At 32.1% G+C, this 17,771-nt stretch overlaps 1 protein-coding gene across 1 annotated transcript in view; it reads right to left on the bottom strand.

The window, feature by feature from the left end:
- Window positions 1-5,628, bottom strand: part of LOC127744780 (beta-glucosidase 11-like) — a 9,808-nt gene extending 4,180 nt beyond the window's left edge. Inside the window, exons 1-10 of the mRNA XM_052257104.1 lie at window positions 5,485-5,628; window positions 5,325-5,394; window positions 3,201-3,256; window positions 2,991-3,066; window positions 2,501-2,572; window positions 2,323-2,410; window positions 1,881-2,136; window positions 907-1,022; window positions 606-826; window positions 295-326 (exon numbers count right to left, since the gene is read on the bottom strand). Coding sequence (XP_052113064.1) covers window positions 295-326; window positions 606-826; window positions 907-1,022; window positions 1,881-2,136; window positions 2,323-2,410; window positions 2,501-2,572; window positions 2,991-3,066; window positions 3,201-3,256; window positions 5,325-5,394; window positions 5,485-5,628 — 1,131 coding nt within the window. The remainder of the gene's footprint in view (window positions 1-294; window positions 327-605; window positions 827-906; window positions 1,023-1,880; window positions 2,137-2,322; window positions 2,411-2,500; window positions 2,573-2,990; window positions 3,067-3,200; window positions 3,257-5,324; window positions 5,395-5,484) is intronic.
- Window positions 5,629-17,771: the final 12,143 nt, after the last annotated feature.

Raw genomic sequence — 17,771 nt, forward strand, 5'->3', positions numbered from 1 at the left:
ATTTTTACGTTGGTTGCCGAAGACCTAACACAACCCTCCTCCTTTATCCGGGCTTGGGACCGGCTATGTACCGCAAGTGTAACATAGGCGGAGTTAATCCATCAACAATAATGTTTGATATTTATTTGTGTTAAAAATTGTCTTTGTGAAGCTATTGCTAAATTAATCATAATTTTTTTAAAAAATTAACTGTGAGATATGTATTTGATGTAAATAAAATTTTTTAAAATAAAATAAAATTTAAAATATTTTAATACTTTTGATAAGGATAAAAAAGTTAAATGCTGCTATTACCTCATCAGTAGATGCTTCGTTTGAGGTATAAACTACATTAAAAAAAGAATATAATTAGAAGTTTTTATTTCTCAAACTTAAATAGGTGATAGCTTTAGTATCAAGTAAATAAAGATAAGAAAAATAATAGATGAACAAATTATTTTTATAATTAAGTTTAACTAATTTTTTTTGTCTCTCTTTTTTCTTCTTCTTTTTCTTGAACTAAAATTTCTGATAATCTTTAAATTATTAAACTAACTTGGCTGAACTTAATTATCAAAATAATTTGATCATCTAGCATCATCCAATAAGATATAATATAAACCTACCTATAAATTCCGCCGCTATATCTGCAGCATAGTCTCTTTCCTTTATATATAAGCTTCTAGGATTGTCCTTAACATAAAATGAAAAGTAAAAATTTATTCCTAGAAAATCAATGGAACCTTTCACCAAATTTGATTCACTTTTTGTGAATATTGGGAGCCTTGAGCCAACATTCTTTTTCATGGTTTCAGGGTAATCTCCAAAAGTAAATGGATTCAAAAACCTACAATCATAAAACACATACAAATCCAATTGAATTATGTAAACAGAAATATAGTTATAATTAATATCTTAATTACTTACCACCCATGATAGAAGTCTTGAGCCCTCTGAACAGCAGTTATATCTTCACTAGAATTTGTCAGAGGAACAAAACCATAAGTAATAAGATTAAACCCAATAAATCCATGTTGCTTGAACTGCATGAAACATAGGTTGCTTAATAGTAAATTTATAAATAGATTTCATATATGAATTATAAGATTTCATACTTTATTTTATTACATTCTTACATAATCTAGGGTTCTTATTTTAAAATTTATATGATTTTCTTTTATATAGGATTGTAACATACCTCTTAAGTTTTATCTTACTTGAAAAATTTTATAATGTTATCACTTATAATATCTAATTCAATTATGTATTATAGAAAATTCAAATTAATCTGATATATGCTATGACATGTTTTAAGGACAAATATATTAAAAATACAACTTTATATTTTTTATACAAATTCTTTTAATTAATAATTTATATACTCTTAAAATACATGTTAGCTAAATTGTTAAATTGATTAGATTCTCGAATTTGATCTAACCAGAGCCTTATGTGTAACATCTTCACAATTATGTTACCAAATTTAGAAGGAAGATCAATATGAATGAAATAGTAGACATTAAAGCAGTATTTGAAAGAGAGACTGAGAGACAGAGATTAAAAATTAATCTCAGTATTATGTTTGGTGTAAATTGAGAGATAGAGATTGAAATAGGAATAAAAATCTAATTTAATTTGCACAAAAAATAAAGTTAGAATTAATTAATTGAAACGGGATATTTTAAATATAAAATATTATGTTTGTTAGTCTACGGACGGGTATTAAAATTTCAGTCTTTATCTCTAAAAATTTTAGTTTCATGTGTTCTCACTTTTTAGTAATACTAAAATACTAAAATTTTAGAAATAAAAACTAAAATTTTAATATCAGTGCGTAGACCAACAAACATGATATTGAATTTCAATCTTCCAGTACCAGAAAACAAATGCTACCTAATTACCTGGTACTTGTTTCTATACAATCTTGCAGCAGATGCATGAGCTAATAACATATTATGTGTTACCAAATATGGCTCAGTTGAAGAATTCCCCTTAGAGCAATTAAATATAGAAGAAGGAGAACAATGTTGAGGTGGTAAGAATCCTATATCATAACCACCTTCTGCAAAAGCATTTCCCTCATTCATTGTGGTCCAATGTTTGACTCTGTCTCCAAACTCTCTAAAGCACACATCTGCATATGCTGTGAAGTCTTTTCTACAAAAATATGAATGTACACAAATTTGGACGTATAAACATAAAATTTGATTAGTTTAACAAATTTACTTCAAACATGACTAACCTTGTCGGTAATATAATTTTTTGTGTGTAATTTTTATTTAGTACTTTATTTTCTAAGATGATCATGCATGCAATTAGATATTTGAAGTATGGGAACCATACACAATTTTTTTATTAACCCATCCTCCATATTCATCCTCAAGAGCTTGTGGTAGGTCCCAGTGATGTAATGTAACGTGTGCTTGAATTCCTACAAGAGGAAGAGAAACAGACAAAAATAAATAATGGAAGGACTTCTCTTAGTTATTAGTTAAAACATTATATATAGATTGCACATAACCTTGACTTATAAGTTCATTGATAAGATTGTTGTAATATTGTAGTCCCTTTTGATTGATTGGACCTTTTCCATCTGGTGGTAATTAAAAAAAATTTCAAAATTCAAAACTCACAAAAAATACTGATATTATTAAAATAAAAACGATAATATCCATTTTTAATATTTTTTGTATAAAATGATTAAACATCTATTTATAAACTTTGTTTTAGTCCAAAAGAAATATTTATTTAAAAAATTATACAATAATATTAAATAAATTTGTATACTAATAGTCCTATTAAATAAATAGTAGTATAAGATATGTATTTTAATACAAAATACATATTTTAAAAAAATAATATAAAAAATAATGTCATTTAATTATCTTTAAAAAAAATAAATATTTTTTCCACCTTCTAGACATCATATGATATCATTTATTTCAATACTAGAATATTAAACTTCACTTAATTAGCTTGCATCGTTATCAGGTAATATATAATTTGATCACCTGGAATAAGTCTTGACCATGATATCGAAAATCTATAGGCATCTAATCCCATTTTGGTCATGAGCTGTACATCTTCCTGCATGAATATTTGGATCAACAAGTACTTATAATTAATAATTATTCGATATAAGATATGATATATTTGTCAAAGATGAAAGATTTAATTTCCTTGGGCCGAGTCATGGTATATAATTAAATATATATACTCACCTTATATTTGTGATATTGATCGCATCCAGTGTCTCCATTACCCTTGTACATATTTGCTGTAAACTTAAATTGGAAAGAGGTTAATTCATGTTGTAAAGTAAGTAAGGATTTTGTAACATGGGTTCTAGCAACTTTTCTGTTACTTGTTAAATTTTACACTAGTCACTTATGAATGTACTTAAACTTCCTATAACTTATTTAATTTGTTGGTTCCTACCATTTCTCTTAAGAAAAGCTTAAGTAGAGGTGAAAAAAGGTCAGGCGGCTTGCCAGAGACCTGTAGTCTGATCTTTATTTGGCCTGATCTGGCCTGATCTGTTATAAAATAGACACAGACTCAGACTTTTTTAAAAGCCTTATTATGTTAATAGGTAAGACCCAGATTAACTAATTAGTTTTATTGGCCTGTCAGGTCTGCTTGGGTTTGTTAATACATAATTATATATATAAATAATTTTTATTATTAATAAAATTATGAAATATTTTAAATTTATTATATTTAATTATAAATAGTTTTGTATATTTCAAATACTTTAAAATTTGAATTTTTTTAAAAAAAAAACTATCAGGCTTTTTAACAGGTTTCAGGTGAAGCCAGATCAGGCTGAATAACAGGTCAGACTTAGTACTTTAAAAAAAGTTTATAATAAATTACAGACTAGAGTCAAGTTAATTGACTACATGACAGACCAAATCTGTTAAAAATAAAATCTGACCTGGTCTAACCTGACCTATTTTCATCCCTAAACCTGAGTTATAATTTGTTGAATTGAATACCTAGAAGAATTTGAAATTCAGTTAGCAAACAAAAAAGAGTATGATAATGCAAAACAATCGTATTAAGCGTACACAAAAAATCAGCTGAAATTATTGCGAATGACTGGAGAAAGAACTTAGATCAATCCAACCATGAGAGAGCCATGAGTAGGTAGAAATAAACTTGATGGTATTTATCAAGAGATATGTATCAGAAAAGAAAGAAATTTCTTATTCAACATGAAGTCACACTATAAGAAAAACAGTTTATTGCTATACTTTTAAAACATGTCGAAAAATGAAAAAAAAAGCTTAATAACAATAGCTTCTTGTCATATTTTTTAAACTATTGGCATGCTTTTAAAAGTGTGTCGATTATTCTATAGTCATATTTTCGTCAATCTATTGACATGTTTATTTTTTGTTATATTTTTATCTATTGTTACATTTAAAAGCGCGATCGTATGTATAATTTGTAGTTACGCTTTTAAAACGTGTTAAAAAATAGACATACAACCAAATTTTTAAAAATTTGTTTATTGGTTTGGTTTTTGTTATGCTTTAAAAGTGTGGTCAAATTTTTAATTAATCGTTATTTTCATAAAAGCGTAGCTATTGATTCTTTTCTATCAAGTTTTTAAAACATTTTTTTTCTTGTAGTGCCATGACCGAATCATTATTGTTCTGGTTTTTCATGATAGTATATTTTTTAATTTCTAAGTTTATGTTTGTCATGGTGTGTGAACTACTTCTCTTCGTTTGAGGTCGAATATTTTATTACCAACTATTAAATTAAAACAATGTGCGTGCATCAGATAGATTCGGAAAAAAAACAAATGTCAAACTCCAAATTAAGCGTAATAACATTTTCATAGAATAAATTTATTTTTAACGAAAAAATTAATTACATAATCTTTTAGAACATAAGATAAATTAGTTTCTTATTTATAAAAAATTTAAATAATTTAATCTCTCAATCATTTTACTTTTAAAAAATTAAATTAAAGATTGATTTGTCTTGAAAAATATTAGCGATTAAAATATTAATTTTATTTAAAACTAATTTATCTAATATTCTAAATAAAAATCAAAGACCTTTTTTATACTTTATTACACTCTGAACCCCAAAAAGGGAAGAATCACTAGCTACTACAGAATTTTCAGAAACAACTCATCAAAACTCTGGATGGACATTTTTGTTTTGCTATCAAAGACTAATTTACCATTTTTTTGAAAACACTAATAAATTGTTAATAACGAATCTAATTAAGATATCACTAGAAAAAAATTCTGAGTGCATAAGACCAAACTAATTCAGACCAAAAAAAAGAAAAATAAATACAGTAAGTAATGAAGAGATAGAAGTACCATTGCCGGCATGTGCAAAAGTATCCCATATGCTTGGCTTCCTTCCATCTTCATCTGCTGCACCTTCTACCTTTTCTCATACCATTTATCTTATTTATTAATTACCACTCCATTTATCAAAACTATATCATTAATTAGAGATGAGAAATAATTAAAGAACCTGATAAGCAGATGTTGAAGCACCAAACACAAAGTCAGGCGGGTATTCATCTCTTCTCAAACCATCAACTACTAACAAAACTGATGAACATACCAACATTAATAATAATAATAATTCAACCCCAACAAACCCCTTCTTCCACATCCTCCTTCTTCTTCTGCTTTCAGATTGTTAGTTCTTTTGGAATAGAATATACCTATAACATGTTGAAGCTAGCATCTATATAGTAATAAATATATAATGTATGTTAATGTCAAAAGAAGCATATGATATACAATTAAAGTAAACTATTATTTCTATTAGTATAAATATTAGAGAATTAATTTATTTATTATGATTGAACAAAAAAATTGTATTTATAAAATATATTTAATATAATAAAAATATAAAAAAAGTTTATTTTTTAATAAATTTTAATAAAATATTTTTTTATGATAATTTTAAAATACGTGTTAGAAAACCCTAATTACAATTAGTTAGGAAGGTAGAGCACCACCTACCTGTTGGGTGATCATTGATATTTACAGAGCCCCGTTAAAGAGGCACTCTGGTCAATCATTTTTTGAGACCGTTAGATCTTCACACTTTTCAAGATGATGGCATCTTTTGTCAGGCTTCACTGAAACTCACTGTTTTTCTTTTCTTTCTTGGTTTACCGCATGTTTTTCGGGCGGCGTATGAAGTACAAATTCAAAAGAGATTTATGGGCTTCCTTTTTGTCATAGCCACAGTCGGCCCAACTCATGCGTTTTCCGAGTTTTATTGCATTATTTAAAGTTGAGTAAATTACCAATTATGTTCCCGAATTTGTAAGACGCTGACAAAAATAACCATAATATTTGATAACGATAATCATACCCTCAAAAAATTTAAAAACGCTATAAATCTGACCATCCGTGAGGAGAACCCTTTTCCGTTTAACGGAGCTTGGTGATGTGTCAAACGGAAGTCCAACGTGGCCTCCGTATTAAGCTTTTCAATCCCTTTTCTTCATGTATCCCTAATTTATGAAATCCTAATTGGCCAATTCAAAGGAAATGACTAAATTAACCTTTAGTAAAAGACCATATTTAACTAAGACTATGTTGGACGCACGAAACTGAAGAGTTTTTTGGTGGTGGTCTCTGTTTGTCTTCGTCTGTTGTCACTTTATATCCGTCTCTTAGATTTGGTAACGTCACATGCAGTGTCACGTTTGGCGTTGATACGGAGTAAAGAAATCGTCGTGGAACAACGAAAATTTTGGTAAGCATTTTATGTTTCCGTTGTTCTTATTATCAATCATTTGGGGTTTGAATATGGAGGTATGATGATGGTATTTTGATGTATTGTGTTAGCTTATTATGACTTTTGTGATGACTTTTGTCAGATGGCTACGCATATCACATTTGTTTATCACCATCAGGGTTGGTTAGAGAAAGATGCGGATGGTGTGCTGAAGTATAATTGTGGTTCAGTGAGTATCATCGAGAGGGTGCACGTTGATACATGTAATCTATTCCTTGTGGAAGGCTTGTTTCTAGATTTAGGTTATACTAGGTATGATAAAGTTTATTGGTTGGAGCCAGGAAAGGATTTAGGTAACGGGTTACGGGTGTTCAGGAGGGATGCCGATGTGGTTAAGTTGTGTGAAGCTGCATTGAAGAATAAAAACAGGGTCCACTTGTATTTTGAGCATCCAGTTGATGCGGATCTAGAGTATATTGATGAGGCTGAGGTTATTGGTAACGAAGAAGTTGAGATTCCTCGTTTAGTAGATCAGCAAATTCATCACCAGGAACCCCAACAAAATGAAGAGGATGAAGGATATAAAAATACAGAAGTAGAGGGAGATCCTTTAGAAAATCAAGCAAATCATCAAGATGATCCCCCACAATAGGAGGAGCAAGAGCAAGAAGAGGATGATGATCCCCCACATCAAGATATCCTTTAGTTGTCCTTTGTTGGATAATTCTAGTTTTTTGGGTTGTATGTTGATATCTAGTATGGTTGGTATTTAGTTATAATTTTATCTAGTTTTTGTATTGTATGTTGATATTTAGTATGGTTGGTTATTGCCCTTTGTTGGACAATTTATTTATTTTGGTGTCTGGTATGAAGACTGATTAGCATGTATACAGTATTTTGGTTGGAATAGTTAGTGCTAATGCTTAATGTTATGCAGACTAGTTGTTTCGGTTTTAATCTTGTGCTTTTACCAATTTTGATTTCTTAGGTCTATTTGAACTTATTTAACATATCTGAGTTGTCTTTTTAGTTAGTTGCACTTCACTCCATTCATACTTTTCTTAGTGATGCAATTGAATTCAAGACACAGGTCCAATTCATTAACAAGTAAGTAAATAGCCACATCAATGTCAACATAAATTCTATGCAACAATAACACATAACATTCATCAATAAACCCTGTCCTGCATGCATTCGTTGTCCTATCTAACCAAACACATCAAACTCATACTCAAACCCAGTACAAGTCCACACAATACGAAACACAGAAGCAATTCAACTCTCTTCATCTGCTCTATCAACATCTTTCGATCTCTCTGTGTCGTCTCACTCTCAATACTGGTAAACCTCCCTTCCAATACTCTACATGCATTGCATACTACTGTGCCATTCTTAGAGCATTCCTCCACCCCAGCAGATTTCTCATTCGTTTCGTCCATCCATTGAAAATAACGGCACCCAGTGTTCTTCGTTTGCCCAACACAAAAACTATTCATCAAGCTCAATTGTCAAGGGGGAAACAAATGAAGCAGAAAACTCATACATACCTTCCACAGAGGACACCTGAAGAACCATCTTCCTGGGTTTCTCCTCGTCTTCGACTTCAACGCCACCACCTGAAGACGGCAGAAGCATGTGCCATCATATGGCTTGTTGATAAACCCCAATTTCGTGGTTTATTTTGTCCTTATTTTGGGGGATTTATCCACTTTTTTCCACATTTATTCAATGAAATAGCATGATTTTGTACTTCTCCCTTGAATTGTGCTTAAATATAAAAACATGCTTTTTAGGCCTTAAATTGGTGATTTTAATTCACTTTAATCACATTCGATGTCTTGATGTGTTTGTTAAGTAATTTCAGGTTCATAAGGCAAGTATTGGACGGAAGAAATAAGGAGAAAAGCATGCAAAGAGGAGAATGCATGAAGAAACAAAGATATGGAATGCACCAATGGATGCGCACGCATACAAGGCGCGCACGCGCAAAAAGTGGCTTCTCACAAGGACGCGCACGCGTACACGCCGCTTACGCGCGGATTGGGAATTTGCCATCAACGCGCACGTGCACATGCTGCGCGCGCGTCGATTCTGTCCGTGGGTCCACTTTAATGAAATCGCCCCCAGCGATTTTGCAACTCATTTTGGGCCCAATCCAACCCATTTCTGATGCTATTGAACCCAAGGATTGAGGGGGGAATGAAGGAAGGAGTCATAGTTTAGTTTTCATCATGTTTTAGGGTAGAATTCTAGAGAGAGAAGCTCTCTCTTCTCTCTAGAATTTAGGGTAGTTTAGGTTTAATTTTCTTAAATGCAACTTTTAATTCTTGCTTTGATTTAGTTTCTCCTTTTAATATCTTGTTGTTACATCTCTACTCTTCTAGTTTTTACTTGTTCATTTCTTTTATTTTGTTGCTTTTATGTTCATGAACCTTGTTGGATCTTAATTTTCCTTTAATGCAATTTTATGTTTGATGTTATTTTTATTGTTGATTTGAGTTATTGATTTTACTTCTCTTGCTATTGGTAGTTGGTAGATTTTATTATTCTTGCACATTTACTATGCTTTCCTTTTGTGCCCACCAAGTGTTTGATAAAATGCTTGGTTGGATGTTAGAGTAGATTTTGAGCATTTTTGACTTGGAAAGAGTAATTAGGCAATCTTGAGTCATGAAAACCCAACTTATGTTGGTGATCTAGAGTTGTTAGCTAATATTGTTTCCATTGACGCTAATCTTTTGCTAGTTTAATTAGTAAGTCAGTTAGGGGACTTTTGGATTGAGATTAGCTAGTCTCGTTAGACTTTCTCCCTATTTGTTGGAGTTGACGTAATGAGATAAATTCTTGTTTATCATTGTGATATGATTGATTATCTTGTTTGACTTTCTCCCTATTTGTTGGAGTTGACTAAGTAAGATGAATTAATCATGCATGACTAGGATAGAAAGCCATGATCTCAATTCATTGCCATGAATGTCTCTCTTTCTTTAATTGCTTCCTTTAATTGCTTGTTTGATTTACTTTTCGTATCATTTACTTTCTTGCTTTTACATTTCCTTGACCAATATCAAATCAAACCCCCCTTGATCCCCATAGCCAATAAAAGCACTTCATTGCAATTCCTTGTGAGATGACCCGGAGTCTTAATACTTCGGTTAATTTTCATTGGGGTTTGTACATGTGACAACCAATATTTTTGATTGGGAGGATTGTTTGTTGGTGTAGAACTATACTTGCAACGAGAATTCATTCAATTGAGGAAATTCTATACCACGACAATTTTTCTTAAATCACTTGTTCACATGTTCTTCGAGCCCTTCAAATCCACTATTTTTCATAGACTGTGTCCTTCGATTATAACTGGACATGATTGAGCTTCCACCATGCATGGCAATGGTTAGGGTTTTGCTTTATGCTCAAATTGGGAAAAACGTTCTCTCTCAATTCTAAATAAAGGAGAAAAGGGATTGAAGCCTAATACGGAGGCCACATTGAACTTCCGTTTGACACATCACCAAGCTCTATTAAACGGAGAAGGGTTCTCCTCACGGATGGTTAGATTTGTAGCGTTTTTAAATTTTTTGAGGAGATGATTATCGTTATCAAATATTAGAGTTATTTTTGTCAGTGTTTTACAAATTCGGGGGTATAATTGGTAATTTTCTCTTTAAAGTTTAAGCTTGCCTGGTTTTCTCTCAGCTGGAGAGCAATTTTCTCTCAACTGGAGAGAGATTATACATACAGAAATTCTATGTAAAAGAGATTACGTATCACAAAACACAAAAGAAAAATTATAGTATACAGATCAATGATTATACAGAGAGCATACAGAGATTCGCATATTTCTTCTGCTTGAGTTTCTGGTCGACACGTGGTTATGTAGTGGAGGCAGGTGGATGCGGGCTGACAGAGCTGGCGAATAGGGGGGCTCGTCAAGCGTGATGGCTGGCTTGCAGCAGCTGTAACGGCGCCACTTAAAGGCCGTGCAAACCTAATGAGTCTTTGTGCTGGACCTTGTAATCCCCATAAAATGGACCCGTTAATACAGTTTCTTGTAATTTTTGCTTCGTATAGGTAGTGGACTGAAAGATGAATTTTTGTTGTGAAAATAAATGTAGCTAGAAAAAAAATGAAGGAATGGAAAGACGCTGAAGGGAGACAAGCCAAAAGGGTAACTGCCCGTAGAGTGTAATTGCAATACCAATGGGGTTATGATAAAATTACTAAATCAAAAAGAAAATACAATAGAATAAAATATAATCCAATGGAGATAAAATAGAAAAATTAAAAGTGTGCCTAAATGTTGTGAGTTACGTATATTCCAATAGATAGTTTTCATATTAATTTAGTTTAAATGTTTTTATGGTTTTTTTTTTGGAAAAATGAATTATTTTTGAGTTATGTGTATTAACTAAAATGAGAAGTAGATTTTGTTAGATATCTTTAAATTGAATAAGATAGGCCAAAAAATGTTTATTAATGGATGATATATTTTTTTTATTGATAACTATATGGCATCTAGTAATATTAATATTTTTTAACATAAAATTGAATAATGTCATAGATACTAATTAATTAATAAATTAGAGAATAAGTTGATATAGGAAGTTAAATTTTATATAGTTAGTTAAGTGTGACCGGGTCTACTGGTTGAATCTGTGACCCACCGATTGAATCCGTGAAGCAATAACCTGGCCGGGTTGAATGCTCGGACGTTAATGATAACTATGGGATCTGAGGATTGCTCGGTGAAGAAGATGGACGTTAGTTCTAGCGGTGTTATCTATTCGGTTTGCGTCGATTTTGAACCTATGAAAAATTGAGCCGGCATGTACAAGAATGAGCTAATGGCAACCATTTTGGTTGCTGCTTTACGGACAAACGAACCAAACAGAACCACATCGGATTGGCTCGGTCGGTTTTCTCGGTTATTTAAAGGCGGATAATCGTTAGGGGTGTACATGGGCCGGGCCACACCGGGGGTTGCTTAACTCAGACTCGACCCGAAATATAGACCGGACTTAATTTTTAGACCCTAACCTGATCCTAGACCCGATGAAACTTATGCACCTTCGGGTCGGGTGAAAATCGGGTCTTTCGCATGTAAAAATCATGTTATCTCGAACCATTATTTCACAATTCACGTAGTAAAATTCACTTAAGAAAATATCACAAGAAGCAACACGTCTCTAAAATTAAAGCATAACCATAATCAAGACTAATATTGTCTAAGAATACCAAATATTTAAACTAATACAAATAACACAATATTATGCATTAGTCTAAAGTCTTATGTATTTTAAACGTAAAACATTAACTTATAATGTTATAATGACTAATAACACAAAGTATTAAGTTTAACAATAGTTAAATTCCACATAAGAGTAGCCATCATCCATGACTAATAACACGGAATATTAATTGTGTGATGAACGGGCCACCGGGCTGACTTCGGGTGACCCGAGCTATGGACCGGACCTTACCCAAAATAATGACTGGGTCTATTTTTGAGACCGTTATCCGGCCCTAGAGCCGATGAAATCACACTAAATTAGTTCCTAAAGTGTTCGGGGCCGGGTCGGATTTTTGGGTCGAGCCGAGCCATGTACACCCATAATAACCCCTAAAGTGTTGAAAGTATTATTGTGTTAGTAGTAAGTAATTGTTTCTTTCATAGTTATCAGAACTGAACCAGTGATAGAATCGGTCAAACCACCGGATCAATAGGTTATTGGTTCAACCGGTGAGTAACTGGTTGAACCGATTAGCCCTGCACTATAGGAAAAAAGAATACAAAATACTAAAAAATTTAAAATTACATTTTAAAATACCTAATTTCACTAATATTTTTTGAATATGTAGCTATTCTAAAATATTACAGAGCATGAACAATAAGTTTTTTGTGAAGTTTATTTCATCGTAAATTTTTTTAATTTGTTTTTACATATAAAAAACTATTATTTTAAAATTTTAATAATTTGTTAATTGGTTTATATATGTTATACTATTATATATTATAAGTATTTACTTAAAAAATAATGTTAATAAATATTTTATTATTATGAAAAGAAAAAATAACTGACTTTGTTAGCATTGGTAAATAAAAGTATAATTAATTTAAGAATGAGTGACTTTATGAGTAAGATTAAAATAAGTTAAATCGAAGTAAACTATTTGATGAAACATACTTAGATGTATTATAATTTGTATATATGTTAGTAAGGTGCATGATAGCTCAGTGGTTATGAAAGATGCTCTTTTTCCATGAAGACAGGGGGTGGAACCCCACGCCACACGTCTCGTGAAAGTTTAATTTCAAGCGGTCCGGTCAGAGCGGTCTTCAGCTAGCTTCACTGGTTAATTAAGGGCCTGACTGTTTCGTTTCGGTTGGTAACGTTGTGCGGTCTAAAAATCGGGTAAGAGCGAATATGCTTCCGGTTCATTGGTTTTCTGCTTGATGAACCAGATGGTCCAGTCTGGTTCGAATAACTATGGTTTCTTTACAGCCAGACCCTTTACCAATAACTTTGTTGGTGTGTCACAATAGTTAATAAAATCGCACTGGACAGGCCGGTTTGACCAAAAAACAGGTGAACTGAATTTAAAATTGGTTCGGTCCCCTTTTTGGCTCCCATAAGATACAGAACCGGAACTAACTGATCAATTCCGGAGTGCTCCATTCAAAAAGCAGTCAAAGTAGGTAAATCCGGTCTGACCAAATCACTTGAAAGTCAAACTAACCCGAGATGTGTGAACTTGGTTTCGTCCCCATGTCTTATTGCTGAATAACGTATGTGCAAACTGTGATATATATACTTGTCGTTCATCAAATTATTTTCCTGTATTTAACCTATTTTAATTTGAATGATAATATCACTCGTTGTTAAATTAGTTATGTTTTTATTTAACAATAATCATAAAGTCAGTTATTTGTTTTTTTCAGACTTGTATAACATATGTATATTAATTTTGAATAAATACTTGAAGTATATAATAGTTTGATATCGATAAACTGCATGATAAATTATTAGAATTTAAAAATAATAGGTTTTCTAATATAAAAAGAAAATAAACATACTCATGATAGAACGAAAATTAGGCGTTCGGATCAGATGACTCTGTTCCTTAAAACCAAATTAAACCGCACCGCGAACACCCCTATCGACACATGGCAAAATAAATCTATAACCAACAGCAATTCTCTTTCTCTTATCATTTTTTCTGATTATTTTTATTAAAATCATTTGTTATAATTATTTTAAACATTATAGAGAAATATAAAAAAATTAAATATCAGGAACATAAATTTGTTGATTATATTTATAATAATCATAAGATTATTATTTTAATTTTGAAGGAATAATTTATCATGTTTATTTTGTTTTTATACTTATTTTTATTTTTTATTAATTTCTATCATTATTGTTTTGCATAATTTCAACAGAAACACCAAACTTATTTTATAATAATTGTTGTTACTATTTTTAGGAAAATGATTGCGTTGTAATGAAGTTTTTTTTTTAGTTGTAAGAATCTAATATCAAAATGATATTTTGTCTGTTGGTGTTAGTTTAATATTTGACTTTGAAAAACTATAAGAGACAAGTGTAACCTTTTTAAAACTGCGAGAAGAAAATTATAGAGAAAGTTATAATAGCAAGAATAGTAATGTAAATTATCACAAGAAGTTTTTCTTTTAAAATAAAAATAATATTGACGTTATTTCAAAAATTATTAAGAATAGTAAAAATAAAATTAATTACAAGAAGATCGGGTTAGTAAAATAATTGTAAGATATTGCTTTGTAAAAATAATTATAACAAAACATTTTATAAAAATGGAAATAATAATTATAAGTATAATGAAAAACATTTTTTCTGTGTTGTTTTAATAAAGGTATGTTATATAATTATAAACATGATTATAAAAAATTATTTCGATAAAAGTAATCGTAACAAATTATAAGAGAGAGGAAAAAAATCATTTTTGATTGAAAAATTGATTTTTTTTTACAGATACCATTTTTGGGTACTACGTTTCTTGAATTTTTTTCGTTAATAAATTTGTTGAAAGAGGATGTAGGCTTGGACTCTTGTAGCGATGATAACACTACTAATTGAGGAAAAGTAAAAAAATTTAACTTTAAAATATAGTAATTAGAGAGGTTTTATTGTGCCATAAATTTTCGGGATTAAAAAAAGTAAAAAGTTAACCTATAAATACTTGTCGTTTAAGACACAAGAAAAACTTCTATTTCAAATAAAGACGAATTTTCTTTTTTATAATTTTTTATATATAATTATTTTTATTAAAAATATTTTTAAATAATTAAGTTTTTAATTTTAAATATTAATTATTGAAAATTACAGAAACATAATGTTTTGACTGTATTTACAACTAGTGTTTTATTTTTTTATTTATAGAAAATAACTGTTTGCCCTTTTTTTAGAAAAACGACCCTTTATAATTATTTTATTAATATTAGCTTTAATAATGTCTTAAAACAACAGCAAAATTATTTAAGCCGTTGCAAACTCTTTTTTCAAGAAGTCATTCGTCCTGACCGGCCGGCTGAGATTACCCTCTGACGCATCATCTGCATCATCCGTCCTATTACGATCATCGGTCCTGCCTTCATTGTTTTTCCTGCCTTCGCGGGCCTCATTGCACTCGAGGTTCTCGTCATCATCAAAATATCATTGTCAAGCGATGGAACAAAGAAAAGGAAAACCCCAAGACTCAAACCAAAGTCCTGGGATATCCTTTGGAGGCAGTAACAAAGCAAGGTTTCTAGAAATCAATCTACAAGCTTACATCCCAGCATGTCTCAAAAAGAAATTCAAAAAACAGCAACACCTTTCTTCAAGGAGAAATACAAAAAATCGTTACATTCTACCAAACACGCCAAGCAGAGACCATTAAAGATGCAACCTTTTTCAAGATCAAATAAAAAGCAAATATCCAAACAAAGCAAGGAATAGACGCAGATTTTTATCAAGTATCAGGCAGGAAAAAACCACAAGCGACAACAAAACCCTAGAAAGCCTCAACGGAAAAGTCAAGAGAATGCATAAAAGAAAGACAGGAAAAACATGTTACAGTGACAAGCAAATACAAGACCTCGAAAAAATTCAAACTTTCAAACATGCAAAATAAAAGCTTCACCAAAAATTGAAAACGAAGCTACAAGAAAGCCAGTACTAACCTGGAAGGAACAGCAAGCTTCAAAGAAATTGAAGAAGGAGACGAAATCTGGGACGCCCTCTCACAAGCAAAAACGCGAACAAGGGCAATGTCGCAGAAGAGAAAACACAAAAACTATAAAAACTCCAAGAGAAAACAAGCGCAAACGAAAGAACAGAAAGCAAAGAGAGTAGAGAAAAGAAGTTACGAAAAGGCTAAAGGAGAGAAACCATTTCTGGATTTTCAAAATCAAAGTAAAGAGCCAAAGGGAAACGGGGCAATTAATGCTCAAATTAAAGAAGGCATTAAACCCTCGCACGTTCCCAAAAAAGCGCCGATATAAAAGCGCGCGTCTTTTAGAAGAAACGTTCTACATTCAAAGCTACTACAAAAGGAGTCAACAAAATACTTGAGTTCGGCTTCACCAAAGAAAGACCGAAGTCAAGGACTCGACCTAAAAAAGAAGACCGAGCTCAAGCAGGGGCACTGTTCATATCCTGGGTCGAGTTGTCCGACCCGGGATGTTCTACAGACAAAGCGACCGACCTCTTCAGGTCAGGACAATCCGACCTCTTCTCAAAGAGCTCGGCCAAGTCACGAGAAAGCCCAAACGAAGGGCCCAAATAGAGGAACACGCCACAGATCCTAAGGCAGCCCAAGCCTACAAGAGAAGGGCGGTTCCCTTGAAGATAAGATGACCTCACTTGAAGATAAGATAAGATAACTAACTTATCTTATCCACAGGAGGCCACATCTCACCATTATAAATACACTGGAGCACCCAGGTATAACTCATATTCTGATCCTACTCAATATCTGCTTAATACCCTTGCTAACTTAAGAATTGGAGTCCCTTGCAGGTACCCCCCACCCTCCGGGGACGAAGGATCAGCAGCACTTTCAGTTCCACAAGTCAGATACACCAGCTCCGGCCGTTATACACCTGCCGGACACATCGGCTCCGACCGACACAGAAGATCTCGACCGAGATCGACTTACAGTTTCAGGTAACCCTCGGAACACTTCCCAAAAGGATAAAAAAAACCCTTTCAAAATTTTATCGCCAGCATTTAAAAAACTCAACAAAATAAAAAAAACGTCTCAAAAGGGAGAAAACATACCAAGATCAACTTAGAATTCATTTACACTTTTCTTTTCATCATATACTCGTTGCTAAACCCGCCACGAAACGAAACATTGAAAATGCCATGTCTATGTCTCTAATGTCCATGAAGATGCCCTTTCCTAGTAGAGTGCTACAAGTCCTTAATTTCAAAGCAGCACTCATACTTAGCCGCAAATGGGGAAATGATATTCCATTTGGAATAAACAAACTACCTTACATCAAGGGTACATCTAAATAGCGGTTTAACATAATCAATCACCTTGCACAATTTCTAAGCCCTCAACCTTCCTCCTAAAACATCACAATTACCTAAACGCGCGGTAATAGGCACTGACCACTCAACATCCATGTTTCTATTATCTTCCCTAGATTTCTACTATTACCTATTGCATTAACAATTTATCACACCCATAATATATTGAACCTACTAACTTATAACTAACACATATGTCTAATGAATCTACCAATTTGTTCATTCACGAGTTCCTAAAATGCTAACAATGATTTAATTTAACTTACTCTTTTACCAACTACCCAACATCAGCGGTATTTCGGATTTCCACCTCTAAGCCAATACCAGAATCTACAAATTCACAATACAAGTTTCAAAAGCAATACTCATACTCAACCTAACCTGAATACGTTTCGAGACCGGCACTCAAAGATGATGATTCATCGGGCAAAGCAGATCCTACGTTCGACTTACACGCACAGCGGACAAGGGACAACAACACTGACTACAGGCCAACCG

The sequence above is a fragment of the Arachis duranensis genome, chromosome 2 (assembly GCF_000817695.3).
Source record: "Arachis duranensis cultivar V14167 chromosome 2, aradu.V14167.gnm2.J7QH, whole genome shotgun sequence".
NCBI classification, from domain to species: domain Eukaryota; kingdom Viridiplantae; phylum Streptophyta; class Magnoliopsida; order Fabales; family Fabaceae; genus Arachis; species Arachis duranensis.